A 27,000-nucleotide genomic window follows, 5' to 3' on the forward strand; every position below is an offset into this window, starting at 1 on the left:
CCAGCCTACAGTTTCATCTCATTAGTATCATCTGAAGCAACACCCTGTCTCCTGTTTTCAGCAGCTAGAAGGAAACCAGGAAATCATGGGGCAGGAAAGCGGGGGGGCTGCAGAAAAAGAAAGGAACGAAAACTCTTTTATCCAGAAGAAGTACTCTCAGTTGACCTCAACTTACACGGGGAAAGTTTTTTTCTGCTGTATTGCTAGGGGAGGGATGGGGACAGAGGGGCTTTCACCAGCCCTTCATGCCCTAAAGAGCTTGGCAACTTTTAAGCAACAGTGCCAAACCCTCTGGACCCAGTTTTCTGTGACCTTCAGCGTGGAATTTTCCCTTCAGACCACAAGAGGTGTGAATTTCACCCTCTCCACAGCTGGCAATAATTTATGCAGACATATCTGCCCTTGGCTTCGCATCTCTGCGCGGCTGGGCTTTCCGTGGCACACATCACTGAAGAGCCTCAGCAGCAACACTTTCAACACAACTACAAGCACATGCAGGAACTGCCCAGATACGTGCTGTAGGACAGGGGGAGACCTTTACATCAAGAGAATATACCGCAAAGCCAAAAGACTCTCAAAGAGGAAATGAAACCACAAAAGATATGCTGTTAACTTCAAGAAGAATTATATTTGCATTTGTGTACGATAATATTATAGTGACCACATAATCAGCATTTTTGTTTCATTTATGGAGTGTGTCTACAGGAAGGGATTCAGTGTTGTAGACTGAAGTGTGTTCAGGAAGGGATTTCTCTCAGAAGTGAGTGATGAAATTGCATCACTGCAGAGAAAGTCTTCCTCAACAAGACAAGAATTTTTCCTCCTCTGGGAGGAGCAAAAAGAAGGGTCACCTTAAAGGTACAAAAATAAAAATTTATTTTGTAACCCCATGCCTTAAAAGATAAGGCATAGGGGGGAATAAAATTTAATTGGTCATTCCTATTCATACAATTGCAGAGGACAAAAAGGAACGACCAACAAAACTGGAAAGTAACAAATCCAGAAGTGCAGAAGAGAAATAGTTACCACTATATATTATGAGGTACAAATGAAAAACAACATAAGAGCATGAGCTTCATGCCTAACCTTTTTTAATTTGAGTTATTTCAAAAGGTAGGGAGGAGAAACAAGAACAAAACACAAGCCGTGATATGAGCCACAATGCCTTAGCACACAATTCAGAGTAAGGTATTTCTGAAAGGACTGATAGAAAGCCAGCTCTCTCCCTGATCAGGTACCAAAAGAAGTGTGTCCTTTTTCACTTGCTGCAAGAATATATGCTGCTTTAAATAAATGAATAAATAAAGTATTTTGAACTAGACCCCAGCTGTCTGGTTCAAGGCAGGAACGTCCATCCCCTCCCGCAACACCTCCTCCCCGACCAGTCCGGCACATTTGGGAGTTCCTGGGACCATACGATTTCTGCATCTCCCTCCCACCCAAGATGAGCTGCAGCAAGATCCATGCCTTTCAGGTGTCCACATCTTTCCCAAAACCCGGGATGGTTTCTCAACCAAGAAAGCAGTGCTGGTCTAGTTTGGAATTGCAGACTTTCAGATGAGCATAATGCAATTACAGTGACTAATGTAATAATCTTAGGTAACACATACAAATAAAACTAGAATGCAGCTCATATTTCAGAAAACAATTAAATTGAGTTAATATAGCATGCTAAAGATATTTACCAAAATAAAGAAAGTTAGTATTTTTTCATTAGTATTCATGCAAGATCTAATTGTACTCGGGTCTAAAAATTTTAAAAAAGAAAGAAAAGAGTAACATCATCATACTGAAAAAAGGCATTTCTTGCAATCCTTTCTACTTTGTGTGAAATATGCCAATCTAATTTCTACATGGAATATCCTCTCATGTATCTATGTTGACTGGCACGTTAATACGGCTAATTTGCTCAATACTATTTGAAAACTTCCCTGTTTTCTTTCATTTCCCTGCTGTTACCTTACACTGTATGGCACACAAGCTTGTCTCAGTCATTCCTGTATCCTGCTCTGTGTAGTGGATGGAGGGACTGTAATTACACAAAACGTACAATTTAATCTTATCTTAGATTTCTAGCAGCCTGATTACAAGGCTTCCCTCATTACACTGTTCAGATACAACTGTCAGCAATAACAAAGTTCTGTTTGCTCTAAGGTAAAAGGTTTCCTCTTATTAAACAATGTTACAGTTCTATAGAAGAAAAATGTGCTCACTGTAGTACCAAATATAAAAGGCCAGTGTTCATCTACAGCAGGCGTTATCAAAGAACAAAATGACATTCTCAATTTCATTCTTTACATGCTTTTATTTGTATATAATAATTTAATGTCAGGGAAATTAGGGTGATTTTTATAGCTAATCTAGACCTGGAGTAGACATCCAGAAGACCTGTGTTACAGTCCTTCCTCCACTGAGTGTGCCAGTCCTCTGCATGCAGCTGGTGCAAGCACTACTGGAAAGGTGGGATGGAAAAACACACCTCCAGAAGTCCGGACGCTCACTTGACAGACTGGGATTTCAGAACTTGCTCCAAACTGGATCAAGTACGAATTTGAAGCCAGCTCTCCCTCTCTCTCCCAGAGACCTTAGCTGTTTTTTCCTATGCACCAAAGCCATCAAGCTTAGCCACCAGGGTGCAGAGTCAGCTCAGAAAGCTTGCCAAACTTGCAGCGTTTGAGGCACAAATGATATACCAGGTGGGTATACCTAATGCTGGAAGCAAGGACAAGGATCAGCCGTTCCAAGCCCTGGGCAAGGCAGCCTGACCTGTTGGAGGGCAGTTCCCCACTGGCCATCAGGAGTTTATGGTCAGATAGTGACCATGCGCCATGGGTACTGGGAAACGCAGTTCCTCTTCACAGCTCAGCTGCTTTCCTCAGGGCTACTACACGTTGGTTGCAAGAGTGGAAGATGGGAAGGGAAGAAAGAGACATCACGGAAGCATTGAATCAAAGGAAACTGTGCACTGCTTTTAACTGCTGTGGTGGTGTAAGTCCTTGCATCCTACCTGCTGCAGACCATGAAGAGCAACAGGACACTTCCCATGGTAGCCTACACGGCTACATCTTCCTTCTGAGTTACCCCCAGGACAGCTACAGGCATGGGAGGACAAGCATGGGCCATACCAAGCCTGGGAGATTGTGATCTCCCACCAAATAATGCGGTGGCTTTACTGTCAGCAGAGGGGTCATATCAAGATGTGGAGGTGCTGGGAGGAGACAAAAGTCCCAGAAAAACTGCCTCTTCAGCAGGTATGTGGGCTTCCAAATTCATACATCTGTCTTCAGCAACACAGGTTTATGTTCACTGAAACCCAAGGAGACTGAAAGGGTAGCCACTTTCAGAGGGACTAAGGAAAAATGTGTGACTTTTCCTCATCTCACAGAGATCTGACATGCATTCAGAGAGCAGCAGAGTGCTACCTGACTTAAAGGAGTTTGTGGGACTGGGGACTCGGTTAAAGGCCACTCAACTGTGTTCAAGACCAGTACTTAAACATGGGAAGAAGGAAAAACAAATGCACAGTAAATGGGGCCAAGCTAGCACAAGCCAAAAGTCAGTGGCAAACAAGGTCCTATGACCAAAATTGCTCCTCCCATCAAGAAAATGTTTTGCTGGGTGAGTGGATGAGTAAGAAGCACACACCTATTCCCTCAGCTGGCACCTGGCTCTGGCCAAGCGTGGCAACATTAGATGCGTCTTCCCCACTGACTCCCAATTTTTCCATACTGGAGGCCCTGAAGACAAAAAGCCCTGTCTGTCAGCAGCCCTGGTCTCGATGGTGCCTGCCCCACTCCCGAGCACTGGCAGCTGCAGCCACCCCTGCTCTTCTTGCATGCAAGCTGGTGGGTCCAAGTGTCCAGGCCCTTGGCATAACTAGTCCAGCTCCCTGGAGTGGGTCTTCCTCTTCATTTCTGAACCCTTTGATGCTGTTCCTCTTCAGTTTTCCCTATGCAGGCTGGAGACCTGCTTTGATGTGCACCATAGTGTGCCTCACCTACCCCTCACCCTGCCATGAGATGCAGTCCTAACCCATGTTTTTCTAGCAGTTTCAGCAAATGCTCTCTCATCTTATTACTCCTCCCAGGAGCGGAGGAGCTTCAGTTACTACTGCCCTGGAAGCAATCAGAAGAGGGTATCAAAAGCAGGGTCCACACCTGGCTATAGGAGGATTACAAACAAACACCTGGAAACATATTCCACTGGCCTTGATGCTCAGCCAAAGGTGGCCCTTCATCCTCCTCTTCTGATGCCACAAGGTCAGCCAGAAGTGTGTGAGAATGGCACAGGACAGCACCGGTACACACGAGGTCCCAGGCAGACTCTTGCCTGCAGCTGCCCGCATACATCCCAATCCATTTTTAGTGGCTGCACAGCCTGCACAGGTAGCACCAACCACATTCAAGCAGTTTTGCTCAAGCTAAAAGACACCTTTATCCTCTTGTGAGAGAGCACTTGGACAGCTCAGAGTCAGTGTCAGCTTCCTCCTGGGAAGGGACTGAGACCTCCTCAGACTGGGTTTAAACTGGAGTTGGATGCTGTAATCCCGTTACGAATATAACCCTGCGGAGACACCAAGCATAGCATTTCTCTGAAGCACGGCATTTTGATTTTCAAGCTTATCCAAACAGGTTGGCTTTTCCCCCTTTCCTGCAGCCCCTGCTCCCGCAGACATCTCCGATGCGAACAGACAGCCGTGCGCATCCCGCCGGCCGGGGCTCCCGCCGGACCGGCGGCTCCGCAGGGGCAGCGGGGACGGCGGGGTGACACCCCCCCGCCTCCACCTCAGCGGCCCCGCAGCCGCCCGCTCGTTTCACGCCCCGCCGCCTCGCCTCCAGCCGCCCCACGGCACCCGCCAGCCCCGTGGCGGCGGCCCGGCCCCTGCCTCGCCCCGCCGGGCCCCGGGCACTGCCGCCCCCCCGCCGCGTCCCCCCTCCCGGGCCCCGGGGCCGCCCCCCGGCCCGGCCCCGAGCATGCTCAGTGCCGCCCTGACCTACTTTCCCCTGCCGGAGCCGGCGGCGGCGGAGCAGTGGGTAACGCTGCGGCACGGCACGGCACGGCACGGCACTGCGGCAGCGCCGCGCTCCGCCCGCCCCGGCCCCGGCATGGTGCTGCGCGGGGCGCGCTGAGGGGCACGGCGGCGGCGGGCGCTGCCGCGGGGCGGCGGGCGCAGCGGCCGAGGGGGAGCAGCCGGCGGGCAGGTGAGCGGGCGCGGCGGGGGCCGAGGTTTCCCCGGCGGGCGGGCGGGCGGGCGGCGGTCCCGGGGAGGCGCTGCCCGGCGCCGGCACCTGCCGCGGCTGCCGGCGAGCTGCGGGGTGGCCGCGGAGCGGCTGCGGAGCGCCCCGGTCCCCGGCGCGGAGCCGCCGCGGGGAGCACCGGAGCGGGCGCGCTGCCTCGGGGAAGCCTGGAGGTCCGGAGTAACGGGGACGGTGGTCGTGCCCGGGCGAAGCGCGGCGAGCCTGGCAAGCCCGACATCGTCCCTCTCCCGCGGCGGCTGTTCGCGGGGAGCCTGCCATGGAGTCACCGCGCCACGGGAGTGGAGTAACGTGGTGTTCAGCGTGAGAGTTCAAGAGATTAATTGAAACCGGCACCGGGGCTTGCCGGAAAGTGTGCTTCTTTAGAAGAAAAAAAAAAAAAAGCTACTGAGCCCAAAGGTCTTACCGGAGACCCGCAGCCTCTGCGCTCCCGCCGCAGCCCGCCGTCGGGATGCTCGCTGCCGTCCCGCAATGGGCAGGAGAACGGGGGGGTATGGATGCGGTACAGAGACCTCTGCAGCGGAGCTGACTGCTTAAGAGAGCTTAAACTGTGCTGCTTCAAATTTATAATATGGGGTGCCTCCTGATATTTTGCTTTAATTACCCTTTGGCTTGACAGGATGGTCTCACGAGATAAAACTCAATTTCCGAAGTGCCCCGAGGGAACGACAATCTAAAACTTCATCGCGGTCTTGCAATAACTATCAAATTGTTTCTTAACGGGGCAAATTCGAACAGCGTAGGACGAGCCAGCTTAAGAGAACAGAGAGCACTACTGAGCAGGCACTTTTCTAGTGCATTTATCTGGAGAGGCTTGTAAGAGACTGCGCTTCCTAGCACTCCTCTTTCAGATGTTAAATGGAAGCGTCTCAAATGGAGCTACCCTGATAACCCCGCTCTGGAGAGAAAAGTACCAACTGTGTAAGCAATGCTCATTACTGAATGCGACCTGATTTGGTATGTATTTGCTTGAGAGACTGTAAAGTTAGTTCACAGGGAAAAAGACAGAAGAGTTAAAAGGAAAAAAATGTAGCATTTTAGTTGTTGTGGAAGAGTTTCTTTCTTCACTGCAGTAGGGCAAAATACAGCAGATACCTTTTCAATGGAGATGATGATTGCATGGCAGGAATCTTTTGTCTGGCTTAGTGTGTACGGTTAGCAACAGCACCAGTGATATACTTGTGGTTGGTGTAGTAGGAATCCTTTTTTATTAGAAAGCCTTCTCATTTAGACTGCAGTATATCAACATCAGCTGATGTTGAATGCAGCTTGCAAAGCTGGAGTGCACATTGTACACCCTTTTTTTTTTTCCTAGGCCTAGACAAAGAGCAGAACATCCACCCAAAAAAAAAAATTTTCTTCCTACTTTAATACAGTGATATGTGGTATTTGTCCAAGGCATGTTTCCCATCCTGAAAGGCTGGAGATAAAATCAGTTGCTCTTAAAACATTTAACACATGGTGGAAGCGTGGCAGTGAATTCTGAAGTGATCTATATTGTACAACTCCAGTTGCCTCCCTGCCCCGTCCCCTTTGCCTCCCTGCAATTAGACAGGTCCTGTTCTAATATGGAGGAGGAGGATGGAATCGGCTCAGGCACCTGGTTAAAGTGTATTCATCACTTTAACCAGGGGGAAAAAAACCAAACAAAACCAACCAACAGAAATATTCAAAGCCACCCCCATACAGTTTAGGAGAGGGTCATGTTTGTGATGCAATGATATGGGTGCTGGGGAATGATTTAAATGGAATAAAACAAATCTCCAGTTCAGTTCTTGTCTAAAAAATTTGGAATCTGAGGACTGGCATTTCTTTTGTGGTTTAAACTTCTTGTCAGTGTAAGGCCCCACTGAGATAAAGACGCAACTTATAATAGGGAGAGTGAGCTTGCCAGGAGCTAAAGTAACCTGTCCTGAGCTTTGCAAGCGGTGTCTTCTTTCTCTGTCAGGAAGTTGCATCTTTGCTAGAAGTTTTTGCAGCCACAAATGCCTATGACCCTACTTTGAGATATCCTAGACCATATTAGTAGGTCACCAGAAGACACTGGTGTAAGACCAAGCTCCTGGGTACTTCCTGGTATTTTTTCATTTTGAGCAGATTCCTGCCCATCCATGCAGACTTGTGTGCCTTTGCAAACCTCTCTCTGTAGTCTTAATTTTGTTATTTAGTTCTGTTAACTAAAACGGTGGCATTTTCTGTCCACATACAGACCCATCTTAGAAACATCATTTCCAAGACAATGGAGATGCTATTACTTTTCAGCAGTTACTACGATTAACGTCATTTGTAGCAGCATTTTAGAGCATCGTATTTTCTGTCTGCCAGGAAGGCTGAAAAGGGCAGTCAAAATTTCTACCTATTTGCGTCAGGATAGAGGAATTCAAACAGGTTTAGTGATTTTGATTTAGCTATCTACAAAATTTTGGTAGTGGGCTGTCTTATTTCAGAGTAAAAGTAATTACCAGGACTAGCACCTGTTCATTAGGAATAAGGAACTCTGTACAGATGTGTGTAAATGTCTTGTTTGGAAAGAGGGCCACCACATGCAGAGGAATTGCATTAAGAATAACCCACCTAGCCTAAACTTAACATTTAATTCACATGGTTCTGCCACTCTGAAAGTTTTATAGCAAGAAAAGATTTCTGCTGATATTTTTAAGTCATGCAGGGCCAGGGCACGTATATGGCACTGCAACTGCACTCCTGTGTGTGTGGTCCCCAGTCATACGTGCGTGACTGTGTGGTATGCAGTCCTACCGACAAGACTGGATGCAGAAAAAATCGTGTTATTTTAATGCTACATTTTTCAATCTGACGTAAAAATAACTGGTACAAACGTCTGAAATTATAGAGGTTCTGTAGTAAACTTTTGAGGGCTTCCAGCTAAATTATTGCATATGTGTGGCCTTACATAGACATGCTTGGAAAGGGCTGAATTGATAATGTTTGTGTACAAGTAAGTTATTGTGTTATTATCATTACATTATTGTGTGGTGCAGGGCAAACTCCTTTGAATCCTGTCTGCTGTCCCCTTTGTTACTTGTGGAGGAAATAGGCACAGGCACTTTTAACCTGAAATGATAATTTTCTACTGCAATCAGTCATGAATGGTTAGGTTCCTTTAAATTCCCCCTCTGACAAGGTTAATCCTGTTGTAATCACCGCATCCACGTGTAACCTCTTTGCCCTGTATCCCGGAAACCAATAAATGTGAAAGCCAGTCATTAAAAATTATACCCATCTTGCAGTTCTATAGGGAAGGAGAAGAACTAGTCATACTAAAACCTGTTTTCTCCTATTTTTTTTTCTCTTTTCTATTCTAACTAAAATGGGAGCCTTTTGTTAAAATACTATAATGAAAACTGTATCAGTGCATTGAAAACATTCCCTTATTCAAAGCACATATAAAATTTAGAGTTTAAATATCGTAAGTCTTTAGCCCTGCAAAGCCCTTCATATCTTTGTTTAAACAGAACTTAATTTTTAATTTTATGTCTCGTTTCAATGGCCTACATCTGGAATTTTTCTTCTTCATTTGGAAGAGGAAAACGATTAGATGTGCTTAAAGGATGGTTACACAGCTCAAAAGAGGAAGAGGAGGGAAGTGAATCAGGCTGCATTCTGCATTGCTGTGTTCTTAGCAGGGTCACATAAGCCATGCCAAGAGCATACGAGAGCTGTTGTGTTTGCTGACTTTGGTTATTTAAACTGTTGGCAGAATAATGCCTACAGAGTGCCGGTATAAATAAAAGATAAGAGGTGTGTAAAGAAAATGAAAGATAACTTGGTGAGGCCAGGCATTACGCAGATGTCTGTGGAAGTGCGGGAGAGATTCTCTGTGCATCTTCTTTGTTCCTCCTTTCTCAACAAAGGGGACTTTTAAGCATTGATCCATCTGCGTTTACTGCAACAGTAAAGCAGCAGCTGTGCTGAAAGCTCACAAGGAGTTAAGCAAGTGTCTCTTAAAGCCATACAGATGTTTCTGGAATAATAGCTTTGTATACAAAACTATATTGAGTGGTTATTGTCCAGCCTCCACATAAATACAAATGCTAAATAAATCTAGATAATCTACATAAACAAAGTATTTATTTGTAAGATCAAAAATCCAGTAGCGTGCATACCTAATAACATATAAGATGGGCCTTAAAAAGTCTCCACTATGGAGAGTGATGAATCTGCTTTGTGATCTGGGTAGCCCATAACTCAGTAGGACATTTCCACCACAGTACCTGTCTTGATTAAAAACAGCAAGCTTCTCCACTAAATATAGAACTTTGCTTTGTTTTTACTGGAGTCATTAAAATACTTCCAAGAAAGAACACTTAAATTGCTCAGTCCCTATCAGAATGGACGTACGAACTACAACTTATTTAATGAAAAGTTAAGCATCCAGGTTGCCTGAGTGTTTTTGTTACTTCAGTGTATTTCGCAAAAAGTTGATTTGACAGGGCAGAGATGCTGGGATTACAGGAGCTGCAACATCAAAAGGGGACTTTACAGAGGTTTGGCATTCTTGACTTACTTTTAAACAATCTCTTCAATAATTACCTACCAACAGCCTTCATCTGTTCATTTTTAGGTGAACGGATTAGGGTCCCTGCGTGTTTGTTGGCATGAGGGGCATACACACCAGACCATTCAAAGACATGGTTAAATCAATGAGACCATTCAAACACTTAAAGTGAAGGGGGTCTTAAAGTCTCTAAGATGCCATATGCTTGCTAGTTTTGCAATATCGAGATGTGAAGTAGGACAGAGAGGAAAAAACCTCAGGAGAAATTTACAGAAAAAATATTCCAAAATATTTACACACTTGTACAGGCAGCATGAAGAACTCCTTGTACCATTGTTGAATAGAATGGCAAGTGCTTCTTTCCCTACAGCAAAAGTCTGGATATAGCATTCATTTTTGATCACACATATAAAACGTGGAATCACTTTATTGCTTGATGCTTTCTTGCTGTAATTTATTGATACGCTGTGGAACCCTGAAACTAAGATAACTGCATCTTAAAGTCATTAACTTTACTCTGTTACATCCTACAGCGTTGGATGTGTTCAGAACAAAGTAACTTTAGAAGCTACTCGTTACAAATTTTACTCCCTTTCTGCCATCAATGAGCTAGGCCCTTGATTTTTCCATTTTCTTTCTTTTGTTATTTATCATTTGTCACCTTACAAAACAAACTGACAAATGTTTGCCTGTGATAGATTACCAGTGCCTGGAAAACATAAAATTAATTCATAGGCTTCTTTATTATCATTTCTTTTAGACAGAAGTTTTATTAAAGGGCTCCAAGTTGCCATACTGACAGCCATTCTTGTTCATTGCCCGGGGCCACACACTCAGAGGACAGTGACTACACAGAAGATAGTTAAGTACCCACATTCTGCATAAACGACCATAATCTATCAACCTGTATCAACCTATATACAACTATCTATCTATCAACTATATCAATCTATCAACCTATATCAAATTATATACAGTCTCTCTTGAATCTTCCTGAATTCCCAGCCCTTTACTTTATTTTCTGTCAAGAAATTGCAGTCTAGTCATTGTTAATCAAAGAAGTTTCTTCTCTTTCCTCTCGCTGCCTCATCTTGCACCTCAGTTTCACTGAAATTTGTCTCATTTTCATATTATGAGAAGTAGTAAATACATTGTCTCAGCTGTCTTCTTTACACCATTCAATATTGTGTGTATTTTTAATGACATCTCTTCTTACTCATCTACCTTCTGAAGTCAGTTCTCTGAAAAGGTTGTCTTAGTCTATCTTTGAGTCTGACTTATTTCTGCTTTATTCTATTTTAAGATTAGATTCACCACAACTGACAATTCTCTAATCTATCAGCAGCTAATAACCCATAAACTTTAGAGTCTGACTATCTGCATTTGGGGAAAAAACCCAGCATTCGCTATTGCAGATGCCCTAAACAAGTAAGTACAATGGAGAAGACCACACGCATTTTTTTCAGGCTGTAGTCAACTCTCTCATGCTGTCTCATCATTCTAAAATACTGCTACTCAAAAATAAAAGGGTTATGAAGGGGATCATGAAGGCAATTTCTCAGCATCCCATATAGAAATTTTTAAGATTAGCCATATTTTTTCACATTGACTTCGCCATGGCAATTCTTGTATTTGTGTTCCTTAAGTATTAGAATTTCTTTAGAAGGAGCTGCTGGAGGCTGTCTGATCCAACACCCTGCTCAAAGCATGGCCAGCGTAGACCAGTGTGCTCAGACTATGTCTAATCAAGTTTTGAACATCTCAAAGGATGGAGATTCCACAGCCCCTCTGGGCCGTCTGTTGCAGGGCTTGACTGACCCTCTGCTTAAAAATTTCTTCATAAATAATCCTAATTACTGTTGTTGCAGCTTGTGTCCTTTTTCTCTTGTCCTTTCACTGCGCATTTCTGAGAGGAGCCTGGGTCTGTCTTCTCTATACTCTCCCATCAGGTGGCTGAAGGCAGCAAGTGTGACACCAAGTGGCTGAGCACACGTGGCTGGGGCAGTATCACACATCCCTGATGAGAAGTTTCTAAAAGATCCCCAGGCAGCTGAAAGCAGCTGAAGAGACTGAAACACACACATAGTTGGGAGCTGCTGCCCAATTGGGAAGCCCTGGTCTAGATGTGCAGAAGCATGCTCTTCATCTTAGAAACCTCACCAGCGTGCCACCTATTCAACAGAGCCAGGGAAACAGAAACCCAAGAAATTATGAAGGACTGAAATCCCCCTAAGGAGAATGAACAGATCATCTCTTTTGGAACCAAGCCTTAATATTTTATTGACTAGCAAATTACTAGAAAAATAAGTCAGAAAGTTTCTGGTAGTTGTAAATGAGTGACACTTCTCTTCGTCTGCTTGTCTGGACCCTCATAGCTTAACCTTTTCAGTAGGTAGTTCTTGCTCCTAAGCCCATCAACTGTCAGTGAGCTTCTCACCTTCCATGTGGTGTAAGTTCCTTCATTTGCATTCCTGTTCCACTAAAACCTGTTAACTTTTACTTTTGCTCAGTCTGTAAAGGCATTACCCATGGAAAATAGGAAAGGTAGCAAGTAGTTTTTAAATAATAAAGAATTACCTTTAATTTTGTTTTGTAGCATCATCCTTGATACTTATTTATAGACACATGAGAACTAGAATGAAAATCATTTCATTTTCTTGATCACTTACAAGCAAGATAGCATTGGGATGTTAAAGCTATAGGAACATAATTTATGCATTATACAATAAGCTGGCCTCTTGTACTTCACTTCTGAATTGAATAACCTCACAGTTAATAGGATTACACATTATTCCAAGAACAAGAACAGGCCAGTCTTACAGAAGTGAGCGAGCCAGGAAAAGGTATGCACCACTGCCCTCCTCTTCTGTTCTTTTGTGCTCTGTCATCATGTTATTCTGCACAAATGCAGTACTTACAAATGTGGCCCCTCATGCACAGTCATTTTCTTTGGTGGCAGTAATACTGGGAAGCAAACTCATCTGTGACATGAAAAAATAAATGGTCAATCAGAACATGTCTCTGAGCGATTAATGTTCCCAGCCAGTCCGAGCTGTAAGTGCCTTCTTTTTAGACTGATGCTTGATTTTGGACAGAGAAGTTTTAACCTCCGTTTTTGTCCCTGTCTCACATAGTCAGGAGTAACACCACCACCTTGCAGCTGTGCTTCTTCTGGAGCACGTTCCAGGGAACTTCTCTGGATAGAAATGCATAAAGAGCACCATAAAGCTGGATATTGTGTCATGTATAAGAAAAGCCTGTTATAGTTCCCTCATGTGGCACAAGTCTCATGCAATTTCCCTTGCAAATTAATTCTGCAAGCAGTAAATTTGTTACTTTCATATTTTTAGTTTATACCATTTGGGTTGGGGAAGAAAAAACCAAAACTATTTAATATAAGGACCACTGGGAACCATCTTTCAGTGGTAAATGTTGCTACCGATACAATACAGCAGGGTAAGTTATCTATATTTATCTGTGTTCTAGGTGCTGGAGGAGAGTTTGGGGATTCCTCTGATTCCATCTTGGGCAGTAAGCCTGTCCCTGGCTACAGCTTCAGGTGGAAAAGGTAGCTCAGAATAGCTGGGGGTTTTCATTTGCCTTTTCATGCACCACAGTTTTAAAATTAAAGAAATAAATAAAAAGAAAAGGAAAAAAGTATATTGTAAACTTTTACTTTTTATAAGTCTTTTTCAGTTAGCTCACGTGCTTTGGGGATGGGAGAAAGGAACGCTTACATTCTTTCTGTGACCAGAAATTTAACTTTTTGTTTATAGCAACCCTTTTGTGGCAAAAATGCTCCCAGAGACTCAGTCTGTTTCTACAGAGTAATACTCAAAATTGCAGATGTCCTCTTCCATTAGTGTCCTGTGCTACTGTCAGTCTTGAGCAGTTAGTACAGGAATCTTTGTTTTAGTCTAGTCAATCCAGCTTTCTCTGACTTTTGGGTCAGATTAAAAGGTTACAATTTTGGCTGCCATCATCAGGCTTATCATGGGCCACAGCTAATTACCGCCTCTTGTGGCCAAGATCCAGGGTGACAGCACTGTGCCCACTTTTCCAGTATTCTGTATTCTCTTTCTTCTTTGCCAGAAGTGGGCAGATAGCACTAGCAGTCCTATTTCAGTCTCTTAGCCTTATCCCCATTCAGTTGCGTGACTGAATCATAACGCATTACATCGCTTAAGTTTAACAAAGCAGCTGGCTCACAGATTTATTTTCCCTGATATCCTCAGGCTGTTATTGTGCCTACGGCAAAGCAGTAGGAAAGAAACTCTCAGGAAATCTGCCTTTACATCAGAGTCTGGTGTGAGCATATTTTCTGTGCTTTCAGTTCTCTCTCTCTGCTTCTTCCTGCTTTTCCAACTGGACTCTAGCATTTTTGGTCCTGCCCAACAGGTTAGCAGAGGGTCCTGGACATGCAGGTCCCTGCATGGCCATCCTTTAGCTTCCTCGTGCTAGTGGAGGCTAAGAAAACCTTCTTTGGTTTTTTCCATTTATTTTTTTTTTGTTCGCCACTAACAGTGCAGGGATACACACCAAAGAGAAGATTCCCTGTCACTTCCTAGTTGCCCTGGGAACATTTGTCTAAACTTGCATCTTAAGACACCGTTCTTCAGAGACATCTCTCCCTGACTTCTCAAGCATACTCAAGTGTCCATCAAGAGCACTTCCCTGGATGGCACGTGAAAGCAGCAGCCACCATTTCCAAATACTCTGCTTTAAACCTGCTGCCTGGTTATTCCTCGCACTAGCCATCAAACTGTATTTATTTCAAACAGAAATGCATGTGTAGAGGTGTTTAGCGTGCTGTCAGGATTCAGTGGGCCACCAGCTGCCTTGAGCTTCCCAATACACTGTGAGCCCTTACAGGTTTTCTCTTCACCCCTTGGGGTGATGCTGTTTCATTTCCTGCTGGAATGCAAATTGCTCTCCATGCTAAACACCTTTTTTGATTGCCACTGATTTTACTGCCATCAAAAATATGCTAGGCTCAAATACACTGATAACAAGCCACAGCCAGTAATTAGCAACACAAAGCTTAATCAATTTATGTTGTTCTTTTGCCCTTCCCATTGTCTTAATCCAGCCAGTCTTTGTTCCTGTTCCCTTGCCAGGAAGTGTGACGTGTCTTTTGGCTTTTCTGTATGGCGCAATGCAGATCTGTAACACTGTACAGAAACATTTTATAGAGTGAATATGTGTAACCATAAAGAATGGCTGTCTCCAAGGTTAATGGAGTAGTAGAAATGAGATGTAAATAGTTACTGAAGTGAATAGGCAGAATTGAAGGATTTTTTCCAAAGTGTAGATGCAGACAGGCTATACCTATAAAGAACTTCAAAAGCGCAGGCTCTACACGCTTTGCATAATTGGAAATGGATTTCTGAAGTCATTGTTTATATAGCTTTATATGGCAAATGAGATTTGCATATTAATTTAAAGCTAAAATTATTCTGGCTATTCAAGGCAAATATTTCCACATTCAATAATTAGAAAAACAGAGAAAAAAATGAGGGCAGGCTTGGAGTTGTGACTAGCATCCACGCATGCCATGTGTGCAGCTTATCTAAAAAAATCATAGTTTGTCATTTCTAGTAATGATTTATCCTACAAAATGGAGGAAACTATTTTGCTCTTTTAATAGCAGTTGTCTCTATTTGTATGAAATCAAGTTTATTGCCTTGCAGAGAACAGGGGATGGGGAAGAAAACAACCCAAATCAAGTATTTCCAGTGAAAGACAGTAATGTTGTTTTCTTTCCTTTTTGAATAAAGACTAAAAGAGGGAAGGGAATTGATTGTTTGTATTTTAGAGTTTCCTTTACATATAGATCTGACCTAACATTGTCAGCAGTCATTTTCCATGCAAAGGTGGATAAGTTACCGTAGTGTCAACCAAATCCGTAATAAAATTTAAACAGTTTTGCAAGTAAAATGATCATTTGGGGAAGGTTCATTAGATGCTTCCTGTTACCTGTATTTGGATTCCAGGTAGATTCCTCTAACTAATAAGTTTCACTAAGTTTCAATTACGTATCTTGCAAAAACATGAGTAAAACCAATGTAGTTAGATATTGCGATGTGATTTTAACATCATTTGTAACCCTTAGACTCTGAGTGAAATTTTTGAAGGCACTCATTTTGCGGCCAACGGCCCTCTGTCAATACTGAATGCCAGTTGTGTTCACTGGGAGCATAATGAGGCCAATAGAGAGCACGTTTGTAACCCCCCCCCCCACCTCTCTCTACGAACTGAAATCACTGCTTAAGACAAGGCCCACTGTTGACGATTAGCTGAGGGAAAATATTGTAGTGAGAGTGTGCAAAAAGTATACCGGCAAAAATGCTTAATGCCACACAAGGAATGGAAAAGTCCCAATTTCATTTGTATCTCAAAGAAACCTTACCTATAATTATGTCACCAGTCAGTATTTTTCTTTCTAATTCTGCCCTAAAAATGACATTGAAATGACTTTATCAATATACTCTTTTAAGAATATTCTCCCATGCTATGTTTTGTTTCAGAAAACTTTAAAAAATGCAGTAGCTTAAGAAAAGTGAATGGTGTGAAATGTTTTGCTGTATGTGCTATTGTATTTGGACAAAATTATATATATTAAGGATTCCAGCATCAGCTCCAAAAACCTTTCCTGGAGCAGTTCTTTCTTACACCATGTTCCACAATTCACCTAAGACCATGCACGTGACAGACTTGCAGCACTTAACTGGTAGTGACAGCTTTAACGTGCTGTACCTTTGTTTTTCCTGTTGATTTTGCAAATGTTAAAAAAAATAAGAAAAAGAAAAAAAAGAGAAAAATCTGTAGAACTTTTGGCATAAAAGTGTAGCTGCTGCTGTAGCTAAATTGCCGCTAAGTGTCTAGGTGATAAAAGCGTTCTCCCACGCCTGCCAGTCTGAACAACACTATTGTCAGGAAAATGTATGCATCCTTTTCCAGTAAGGATAAGGACTGTGATAACATTAGTATTTAGACAAGACACTGAGCTGATGGTTGTGAAATGCAGTAATGGATGTGTCACTATTTTAAAAGAGCACATCTAATGGATTGTTTATACATGCCATCTCATTGTACTTATTTATTTATTTTATAGGATATTTTAAACATAAAATTGCACGGATCAAAGTAGAACTCTCCTGCAACCTCCTTGCCTCAAGGGCCTGCGTTCAATAGAACTGATCCCAGTTCCCAGCCAGTTGCGTACACTACTGAAGGAAAATGAACATACTGAACAGCCACCACTTCTTGTACTTTCTGCCTACCACACGCCTTGTCATCTTATTAGCAGCTTTGACAACTGCTGAGGATGTGAGTAATAGCACTTTCAACCGCACTGAAATGAACACGGGATCTGTGCCTGTGGTGATCTCCCGCATCGACCATATTATAGTCAAGGAGGGGAGTAGTGCCTTGATCGACTGCAATGTCCAAGGTAGTCCTAGTCCACATTACAGATGGTACAATTCCAATGGCCGCCTGCTCCAAGAGGAAGAGAATAAAGGTAAGATCTTGGTATTCATGCTGATGTAGCCTGTCCAGAGACATTTCTGATTTCAGCAGGTTGACCAATAACCTGAATTTAATGGCCTGACTGTGGTGTTTCCCTGTGTGAAAATATATGAAAGCCTGATGGCAGCCATAAATTTGTTGTGCACACCTTGGAAGAAAACAATAACGTTTTTATAATGTGTTATTTATAGCAACACATAGCAAGAAGCTGAAACACTTAACAGAAGGTGTAGACAGGCTTCTTTTCATTGGAAGACTTCGGGTTTGATTCTATTTCCCATTCTGTCCTCTTTTTGTTCTTCTCTGGCACCAAAAAAGACTAAAAAGCTGTTTTCCAACTCAAGGGAGGTTTTTCTTGACATATGGGAATAGTTTGTTGGCACGAATTCAACACAGTTAGCTCCCTGATACGCCTCCTGTCTTTATGCACAGTGCCATGGGTGCGTGAGAAACAGGAAGACGCCCTGAATGACCAAGAGAAAAACCTATATAGGGCAGCAGTTGGAATGACAAGCCAAGTTTGAGCCTTCCTGGCTGTAGTTAAGACTCCTCAGTTGCATTTGCCAGAGACCTTAATTACACATGAGCTTGTTTTCCTGAAATGGAAGGTTTGGGTGATAATCCTAGTTATATTCTAGGGAACGTTTCGGGGGGAATTGGGATGGTTTTGCACATGTAATCCTTCCATACTGACTTCTTTGTTCACAGCATGATGAAATAAACTCTTAGTTATTCATAATAAATGCACAATAGCTTGCCTAACTAATAGTTGACCGGAGGGAGAACTCTGCTATGACGGGAGTAATGATTGACCCAGCTGGATGTGCAACAGCATAGTGTAGCTGTAAAAGCTTACTGCATAACTGGTTATATTTTACTTTACAGTATTATATAATTTTCTGAGTAAAGCTAGAGAAAGGAAGTACTTGAGCTAGTAAGCAAACTTGCACATATAATTTGTGCAGTCATGGCAACATACTGTGATTAGTGGGCTAGAGTGTTTTACTAAGGCTCACTAACAAATTTTCCCCATTAGTCAGGCATCTAACTTTAGGTCTTTGTACAGTCAACTGAGAGAGGTAGATACTAACACAAATATTTAGGTAGGTGAGCAAAAATTTTGAGCAAATCAGTAAAAATTGCAGATGTAGTATTAAGACAACATCACTTTAACTTAGACTTTCAACAGTGCGCTTCCTCCTTTAAGAAACTGACTGTCTTCCTGTAAGAAATATCTTCTAGCACAAGACCTTTCTTTATTATGTATAATTATGTTGAGATTGGCATTGAATTATCAAAACCCAGCAATGATACCTTTTTCTAATCATTGTTTTCTCATTAGGGTTCTACTGTCTGCTAGGATCCACTGGCACAGACCCAGTCATTGAGTCACCGTTCAATGCCATTATGTCATTTATAACAGTGGAGCCAGGATACATCAGCAAGGCATCTTGTCGTTTTACAATTAATAAAGACCTACTTAGCCAACATTGCAATTCAAAGAAATACTGAGCAGCCACTACTCTGTATTTTTTCTTATTCTAGAGGTGGAGAAACAAGTGTCATCTGTTACAGATGCTGACATTTCCTCTGTAAGAGAGTTTTCCTCTGAATTTGCTTAACTTAGAAGATTGGGGTCATTTTTTTATGTGAAGGTCTGCTTCAGACTGAGTTTTTTATTCTATATTTTTTTAATTTCAGGCAAAGTGATTCAACTGTTTTCAAGAATCAAGCTAGGGCAAAAAATAGTGTTTCGGCCAAGTTAAAAATTCTAAGTAAGAGGATAAAAAGATGTAATTAAGAACTGAGGCAGGGATCTTGTGGGAATACTTTCTACATAGGCTTCTACTGGAGATAGTGTAGAAAAAACAATTTGAATAATCCATGTTTAATTAGAAAAACTTTCAAAATGGTAAAAGCCCATAACTACTCTGAATTAAAGGCTTTTTTTGACTAATGAGTTTCAGAATTGCCTATAGATCCTTCCTTGAAAGAAATATAGTAAGAAAATAGAATAATCTTTTTAACAACAAAAGAACTTCCATGAAAATGATAAAATAAATGTAGAAGCAAGGTATGCACCAACCTGTGGCAGGACTGCAGTCCTTGCCTTGTGATTTACATGCATTGCACAGGGGTTTTGCGCTGTGTTATTCTTCTAGTCACAGATTCTGTGTCTTTGCTCAGCTGCCTTAATAGACTTAAATTGCAGCTGGTTAGGTTAGGTTTAAGGAAAAACAACTTTCTGATAGTAAAGATGGGTGAACACCTGAAATTCCTTCCTGTGGAAGGTTACTGAAATTCCATTACTGCCTTCAGCAGATACCTGTCAGGAACGGCTTGGGATTGTGTTACAGAGGTTGAAAACAGTTGAGTCGGCCTCGGAGCAGCAGTATGTATTAGATGATCTTGTTGGCATATATCAGGCTATGTCATTGTTTTAAAAGGAAACCTTCTGTATGACATCTCCCTGTATGACGAGTTCAGAAGGCTCAGAGGCACTCCTACACTTTCCCTCCACCATGTGAACACTTCCAGGGCTCGGTTTACATGAAGGAAAGAACTGACACCAGGCTCTCCTGTTGGAGTTGAATCATGTTTTTTGTAGCAAAGTTGCAATTTAATAAGTCATATCATAACGAATAAAGGAAAAAATGCACATCCACAGCTCTTAAATGGTAGTGATACTTGAGTAAAACCACAGCTGACTTGGGGAACTAAAAATCTAATTCGTTACCAATATATAGTGGCAAACACAGTAACTAGTTGAATCTTGAATCACTTTAGCAGTGATAGGAGCACTGGATTTTAACATGTTGTTTAAAACTTAGTTTAATAGCTAAATTGTTCTGCTGTGCCAGGGTCCAAGGATATGAAATGTACCTGTACAATTACATGTAGTGACCAAATATGTCGATTATATTGCACTGATAGAAATGACTTTTAAAAGTAAAAGGAATTCCATCGTGCTGCATAGAAGTTCATACCGGCAAAGATGTTCTTTTAATTGGTCATGGCACTTCTCTTTCCCATCCATCTTACTCCTCCTGTCCTATTTCCCTTTTTTAAAATCATACTTCAAAATTAGATTCGTAACACTTCACAGGGCAGGCAGTGTAGTATACGATGTCTGAAATTTTAGGGTTTTTAAAGTTTACATTAACAGAATTATATGAGATGCTGTAACAAAACACCACAAATAATTGTAAGAAAATGCATTGTCAGGGAACAAAACAAGGAGGGCTTAGTAGGTTTTTCTGCCTCACAGTCCCATTGTTACTGTTCTTTGAGGAAGTGTGGCATGTGTTTGGGAGGCTCTCTGGGGTAAGTAGTCCTCTCTTTGTAACTTAACTGACCATAAGATTGTGGTAGATGTCATGCATATTAACATCTTTTTATGAGACTTTTTTAGGGCATGATCCGATTATTTGCAGCTTGATGTCAGGGATTTGATAGCAACACAGCTAGGATCTTGGGCACAGACAGGCCTTTGCGATGGTAAATTCTTTGTTGTCTTGTGAACATTATTTCCTTCTTCCAAAATCTGAAGCCAGTTTGACAAAGGCGATGTTTAAGTCTATGCTGATCATGTGAACAAAATACTTGTAACTAAGTTACTCTGTCTCTTCTCCAGCAGGAAAATGGTGGTTTCTTGACAATGGGATACTAAACATTACCAGCGTGTCTTTTGAAGACAGAGGTAAATACACGTGTGTCGCATCTAATGCGTATGGCAGTGTTAACAACACTGTGACGCTGAGGGTTGTTTTTACCTCCGGAGATATGGGAATCTATTACATGATTGTCTGCCTTGTAGCTTTTACCATTGTTATGATACTGAACATTACTCGGTTATGTATGATGAGCAGTCATCTGAAGAAAACAGAGAAAGCAATCAATGACTTCTTCAGAACAGAAGGAGCAGAGAAACTCCAGAAAGCCTTTGAGATTGCGAAGCGTATCCCCATTATCACTTCAGCCAAAACGCTCGAGCTTGCCAAAGTAACCCAGTTCAAGACCATGGAATTTGCTCGCTATATTGAAGAGCTTGCTCGGAGCGTACCTTTGCCACCTCTCATCATGAACTGCAGGACTATAATGGAAGAAATTATGGAGGTTGTGGGTCTGGAGGAGCAAGGACAGAATTTTGTACGGCAGACAGCAGAAGGCCAGGAAACCACTGAAACAGATGAGCTGTACATGATTCCGAACGCTTTGAAGCGCAGTGACTCTCCCACAGCTGACTCTGACGCATCGTCACTGCACGAACCACCTCAACAGATTGCAATAAAAGTATCAGTTCACCCGTTGTCCAAAAAGGACTGCATGGATGGTCAGTCACAAGAAAGCATGCAGTTGGACACCAAGGAAGAAGACACTCCTCAAACACCAGCACTTCCTGCAGAGCCCCCTCCTGAGCCTTCTGCTGAACTCAGTTCTGATGATACAGCATTGGCAAATGACAAAAATACATGCGTTATATATGAAAGCCATGTATGATAGTTACTCCTGAATCTATGCATAGCAGGAAAATCAGGTGGAGCTCTTTTAAAAAAAATACATATTGTACTTGCCGCTAAGCCTTACCTGGAGACTATCATAGCAAAAGCATGTATGTGGATTATTTGGCACTTTCTTCTCAGTTTGACTTTAGTTTACCATGATGTATGGCAGAGTAATTGCTATTACATTAATATTAATTGCTCTTTTAAATTAGGAGTATTTCCAAGGAACATTTACCTCAGCATTTTCTAGGTTGGAGTCACCTGTAGTGGCCTCCTGGAAGTCATTGGTAGTCTTTGATGTAGGACACTTGAACTTACTAAACATAAAACTGGTTTTCATTTTCCTTCTTCACTCTTGTTATTTCCATCTATTGCATTTTTGCAAATATTATCTTGTGAATTTGAAATACTGCCCAAGAGGCAGCACTCCAGTAGCCAAATAAAATCCTAATAGATCCCATTTACAAACCCTGTTTGCTCAGCTGCGTTGTGATTTAGAGGGCTATTAAAGAAAGTTAAAATGTTTCCGATTCATTTGAGGCCACACTGCTTAGGCACACGGGAAATGGTTTTCCCTTTTCCATGGAATAAAGATGCCAACAATCGTTTTTTTCACATCGAGAAACAACTTTGAGGTGTATTTTACAGATGGGGAAGCCCATAAACATCTTCCAGAAAGTTGCAGTCCAACAGCTCTGCAGGGGTTTTTTTGCATATATTTGACCATTTTTTACTTTGCCAGAAGTTCATATAGAAAACAGCTGCAAATATGCAAGATGTCTTGTTTTGTAGTACTTTGGTAGTAGTAAGTATGCACTACCTTACCAGAAAATACGCAAGTTCCTTAACAGTCCTCCAAATGCCAGTAATCAGCTGATGACAAGGCTGAAATGGCAGAAGAACCTTTTAATTGGGATTCTCAATTTTGTGCAGATTCATATTCTGAAGATCAATCCTAAATTCATCTATAAGCATAAGTTTGAGAGTGTTTTATCCAAACTGAAAAAAAAATTATTAAAATCAAGTGTTCTGTGAAATTACAATGACCGTCACACAAGCTGTTTACTGTGTTATAATTGCTTTTGTATTTTAAGAACCCCTTACCTGTGTAGGATGTTCACTGCTTGAGTACATGTGACTCTACCCCAGTAAAGCTTTAACGATCACAGCAATTGTGGCATTAAAAAGGATCAACATTTATGCCAGGAAATGCCAGGGGTGGAAGGGAAGGGATAATTACTGTTGCAGACAGACAATAAGACGGACCTTCTCCGGAGTGAGTATGGAAAGAAAGCACTTACAAGGAGGAGTCTGTGTAGGATTAATAGCATATTACTTAATTCCCTGACGCATATTTAATTTGAAACTAATGAACAAACTGTCACCTTATAGGTTTTAGGAAAGACTGTAGTCTAAGTATAGATATTCAAAATAAACCTGGAATCAAGTATATTGCAGAAAAAGATGTCACTTAGGTCTGTGGGGTGGCTTTCTGGACATTTTATTGAAGTAGCCACATCTGCTTAAGGTGTCAGTTGGAGGCAATCGGGTACATTACCTGCACAGGTAATTGAGACCAAACAAAGTCAATGTTGCAGCTGTCTGAGAAAACCCTTGATAATAAACTGAGGTTTTATGTCAACTTCTCTGTGTTAAAGTGCAGAGCTTCACTAGCAGTGTAATACAGGAACACCCTATGACTTACAGAGGTGAAGCAGAGAAGGCTCCGTATTTATCTTTCTATGGTTACTAAAAAAAAATACATGTTTAATAACAGACTTCAGATTTTGTGACCAACTTGTGAAAATCACGGCATTCAGTTGCCTAACATTTGTGCTCACCACAGTGGCAGGCATCTATACAAAATGCATTTGCACATGCAAGGGCAAAGTCCTTTTAGGAATGTGGCTGGAAATATTTTCGTTCCAGCAAAGCAATATAAATCTAGAACACAGGGTAGATTAAGAGAATACCATAAAGAACCTCACTTCTGACCAGTGCGATTGAAAATACTACTGATGCAAACTGTTAACTTCTTGCTTGAGTCCAAAGTACATTTCTGTTTTTCAAGTTACTTAATTTGCTTCTGGTATGAAAAAGGATGAGGGTGGAAACAAAAGCAGGAGCTTGCACTAAATTCTTTTAATTCACCTTAACCTCCTGAAAAGAGGCATCTTGATTTTTCAGCCTATCCAGCAATTACAAACAACGCTCATGCATTCTAAAGTTACCTGCCTGGTGCCCAGCTGAGATTGCATAGATAAGCAAGGGTGTTCTCCTTGAAAGCATAAAAATAACTTTTTTTTTTTTTAAGTTTCAAAATTATTTATTAAACTACACTATTTTAATTGTTTTTTAATTATGAACTTTTTTCAGTAGAGACCAGCCCCCTTCACATATTTATGTGGTGATTGGTACCAGGCAGTTCTGATCCTGACTGCTGCTCTCAGACTGTCCTCCAGCCTGTTTATTATTTATTTATTGAGAAACATTTGAGAGCAAACAATCCCCATGGTTTTCTTCAGTATCTCTGTGTAAACTTCCTTGAAGATACAGACTATGTTTTTTTCCAAAGGTTGCCCACAAAGAGCATGTATTTGAAGTACACATGAACAAATGTACATTGCAAACCACATTATGAGCAACAGTTATTTGTATGAGATGCACGTAATAGGTGTTGTGCTGAATTCCCGCCGTTGCAAGGTCAAAGGGAACCTTGACTTTGCTGGAGCTGGACTCACTCAGAGCTGAGAGTTCACAGGTAGGAATGGCCCAGCCAGCCTGCTATAAATTCTTTGGACATTTAGCTTTGTGGTATTACTGGAATAAAAGCAGATCAGCACTGTACCTGAAGAAAATACAGATTGTAATGGTTCTGGTTTATGTATTTTTTCTGTTTTCATGTATGCTGCTCAGTATCTTTATTCATCCATTGTATAACACGTGTAAGCCTAAGGCTTTTTACATGCTTTCAGGCACTTCCTTTCTGGGAGATAGATGGGAAGCAAGACCCAAACCCATCTTTCCTGTTCCAGACTTTCTGTGGCTGTGCTATTATGAAGTAAACAATTCTTTCTTGCAGTATTTCTTAGGGAATGGCTATTTTATGGTGCAAGAACACAATTAACAAATACAAAATTAATGATGGCTCTAAGAAAACATTAACATTTGCATTGTTACGTATTTTCATGCACCTTAAGCACTTCAGGGACATTAGAGCGATCTGTTCCCACGATTGGACTATGCACACCTTTTGTTACATTGTCGTATTTATTATGTCACCAAACACTAAGGTTCTTAAAACGCTCAGGGTCTGGAAAATCCAGTCCAACAGAATTTGCATTCTAAAAGCATAAGGAACACCAAGCCAGCCTTAGAAAGGAAAAGAGATTTGCAGGATATATTTACACCATTTAAAAATATTTTTGCCAAGATGTCATGAAATGTGACTAGATTTCTGCAGCACAAGAAACCAGTGTTGAATTTGAATTTTCAACTTCTATTCTTTTTTCACTAAATGTAAGACCATACAATCAAACCACTCACTATGTTCTTATTCAACATATTCTTTTTAAGCAGCATTTGTTTACTGCTGATCCTTTTTTCTTCTCCGATTTGAGTATGCTTGTCATGAAACCTACCCTTCAGTCATTTTTTGAGATTGTAATTTAAAAAATGTAAAAGAACCCATAGATCAGCATTTTGATGCAGGTTTATTGGTATAAGGTAGGGCACAGCGTTTGCTCCTGTGCTTAAAAATTACTGGATAAGACTTGCAGAATGGCATATACAGGCAGATATTGATTTTTTTAAAATCAGTGCCTGTTTTATTCTAGTGTACATACTAATGTCAGTTCCTTGATTTGGAGTTACCTTTTGACAAAAGTACTGTAACATATAACCAGGGCTTTCTGACATTCAATTTGGTTCAGATCAGCTAGTTCTGAAAAGTGTTAACAGTGTCGAATTTCAAAAGTTCTCATGGAATACCTTAGCAGCATGCTATTTTAAGAGTTGGCCTCTTAAGTATGCCATACTTAGTTGGACAACCGAAAGCTTCTTAGATGCAAAGGAAATGCTTGCACTAAAGTTATATTTCATTTATTATAAAATCCTTTTTGATTTTACAAGAAGTGTAAGACAAACCTGAATGTGTTCTTTTGAGAAGTAGTTACTGTATTTTGATTTGAATAACTGTTACAATTTTATAGTTCACAGCCGTAAACCACAAAGAGACCAGTTCATGCTGAAGTGGCAAAATGAAATGTGATCCAGCTTGTATATTGATCATTGTTTCAATAAAGAATTTGCACAGAGTATGTCGAGTTTGTACACACTCAACAAGATGATATTTTCCTAGTAAGAGTATGACATGGCTCCAGTTCAAGGGGAAGTGAACTATGTCTTTCATTGTACATCTGCTAATATTCCAGAAACTTTGATCAGGAGAAACAGTTATTTACCTAGAAAGGATGTTTTAGTAAAGCTCCGAAAGGGAGCTGTTGTTGTTATTCAGAATGTAGACCCACTTGTTAATTGGTGGTGTTATTAATAGCCTAGCTTGCTGAAGTATGTAGCATCTTCCCTTTGGAAGCATGTCGGCGCTTACGCATGTAATCCAAAGGACTACTTTGTCCACTGTTGCCTTTCTGAGCCCTGTCATGGGCTTGCTGGTGTTTCAGAGTTGGGGCCAATGAAGTAAAAGTCTTTTCTCCCAGATGCACCCTAGTACCAAGACAAAATAGAAGTGTGTGTTGCCATACCCACCCCCTTTCTTTCATCCACCCTAAAAGGATGAGGTGAAATGGCTTTCCTGTCCTACAGCAGTTGGACTATATGACTCCCTAATAGTCTTCAGCAGGGCTTAGCTGAAGCAGACGCTGTAATACCTTGTTCTGGTTCTGCTGGTGCTACCACAACTATCAGTCAGTGGCAGTCACAGAATGGTAGGGGTTGGAAAGGACATTTGGAGATGATCTAGACCAACCCTCCACCAAAGCAGGTTTGCCTACAGCAGGTTGGACAGGAACGCATTCATGTGGGTTTTAAATATCTCCAGAGAAGGAGACTCCACAGAGGAGCCACTCTGGGCAGCCTCTTCCAGTGCTCTGCCACGCTCAAAGTAAAGAAGTTTTTCCTTATGTTGAGATGGAATTTCCTGTGTTCCAGTTTGTGCCTATTGCCTCTTGTCCTG

The 27,000-nt window shown here is 41.7% G+C and overlaps 1 protein-coding gene across 6 annotated transcripts; it reads left to right on the forward strand.

The window, feature by feature from the left end:
- The first annotated feature begins 4,999 nt into the window (after positions 1–4,999).
- Positions 5,000–26,113, forward strand: MFAP3L (microfibril associated protein 3 like). 6 transcript variants are annotated; one of them, XM_054203853.1, is made up of 4 exons: positions 5,000–5,201; positions 13,258–13,339; positions 16,886–17,293; positions 20,936–26,113. In XM_054203853.1, the coding sequence occupies exons 3-4, from the start codon at positions 17,011–17,013 to the stop codon at positions 21,799–21,801; spliced, it is 1,149 nt and encodes a 382-aa protein (XP_054059828.1). In that variant the 5' UTR covers positions 5,000–5,201; positions 13,258–13,339; positions 16,886–17,010; the 3' UTR covers positions 21,802–26,113. The 6 variants fall into 6 exon arrangements, with proteins under 6 accessions (XP_054059828.1, XP_054059832.1, XP_054059827.1 ...); XM_054203857.1 differs by lacking the exon at positions 13,258–13,339 and having other exon boundaries at positions 20,936–21,001; positions 21,119–26,113; XM_054203852.1 differs by lacking the exon at positions 13,258–13,339.
- The last annotated feature ends 887 nt before the right edge of the window (positions 26,114–27,000 follow it).

This window comes from Rissa tridactyla, chromosome 5, assembly GCF_028500815.1.
Source record: "Rissa tridactyla isolate bRisTri1 chromosome 5, bRisTri1.patW.cur.20221130, whole genome shotgun sequence".
In the NCBI taxonomy this organism is placed as follows: domain Eukaryota; kingdom Metazoa; phylum Chordata; class Aves; order Charadriiformes; family Laridae; genus Rissa; species Rissa tridactyla.

What these genes read in the sequence shown, in the direction of transcription:
- MFAP3L (XM_054203853.1), top strand. Translation starts at nt 17,011, where the DNA reads ATGAACATACTGAACAGCCACCACTTCTTGTACTTTCTGCCTACCACA. An exon ending in CCAAGAGGAAGAGAATAAAG is followed by an intron (nt 17,294 to 20,935) that starts GTAAGATCTTGG and finishes TCTCTTCTCCAG; the next exon opens with CAGGAAAATGGTGGTTTCTT.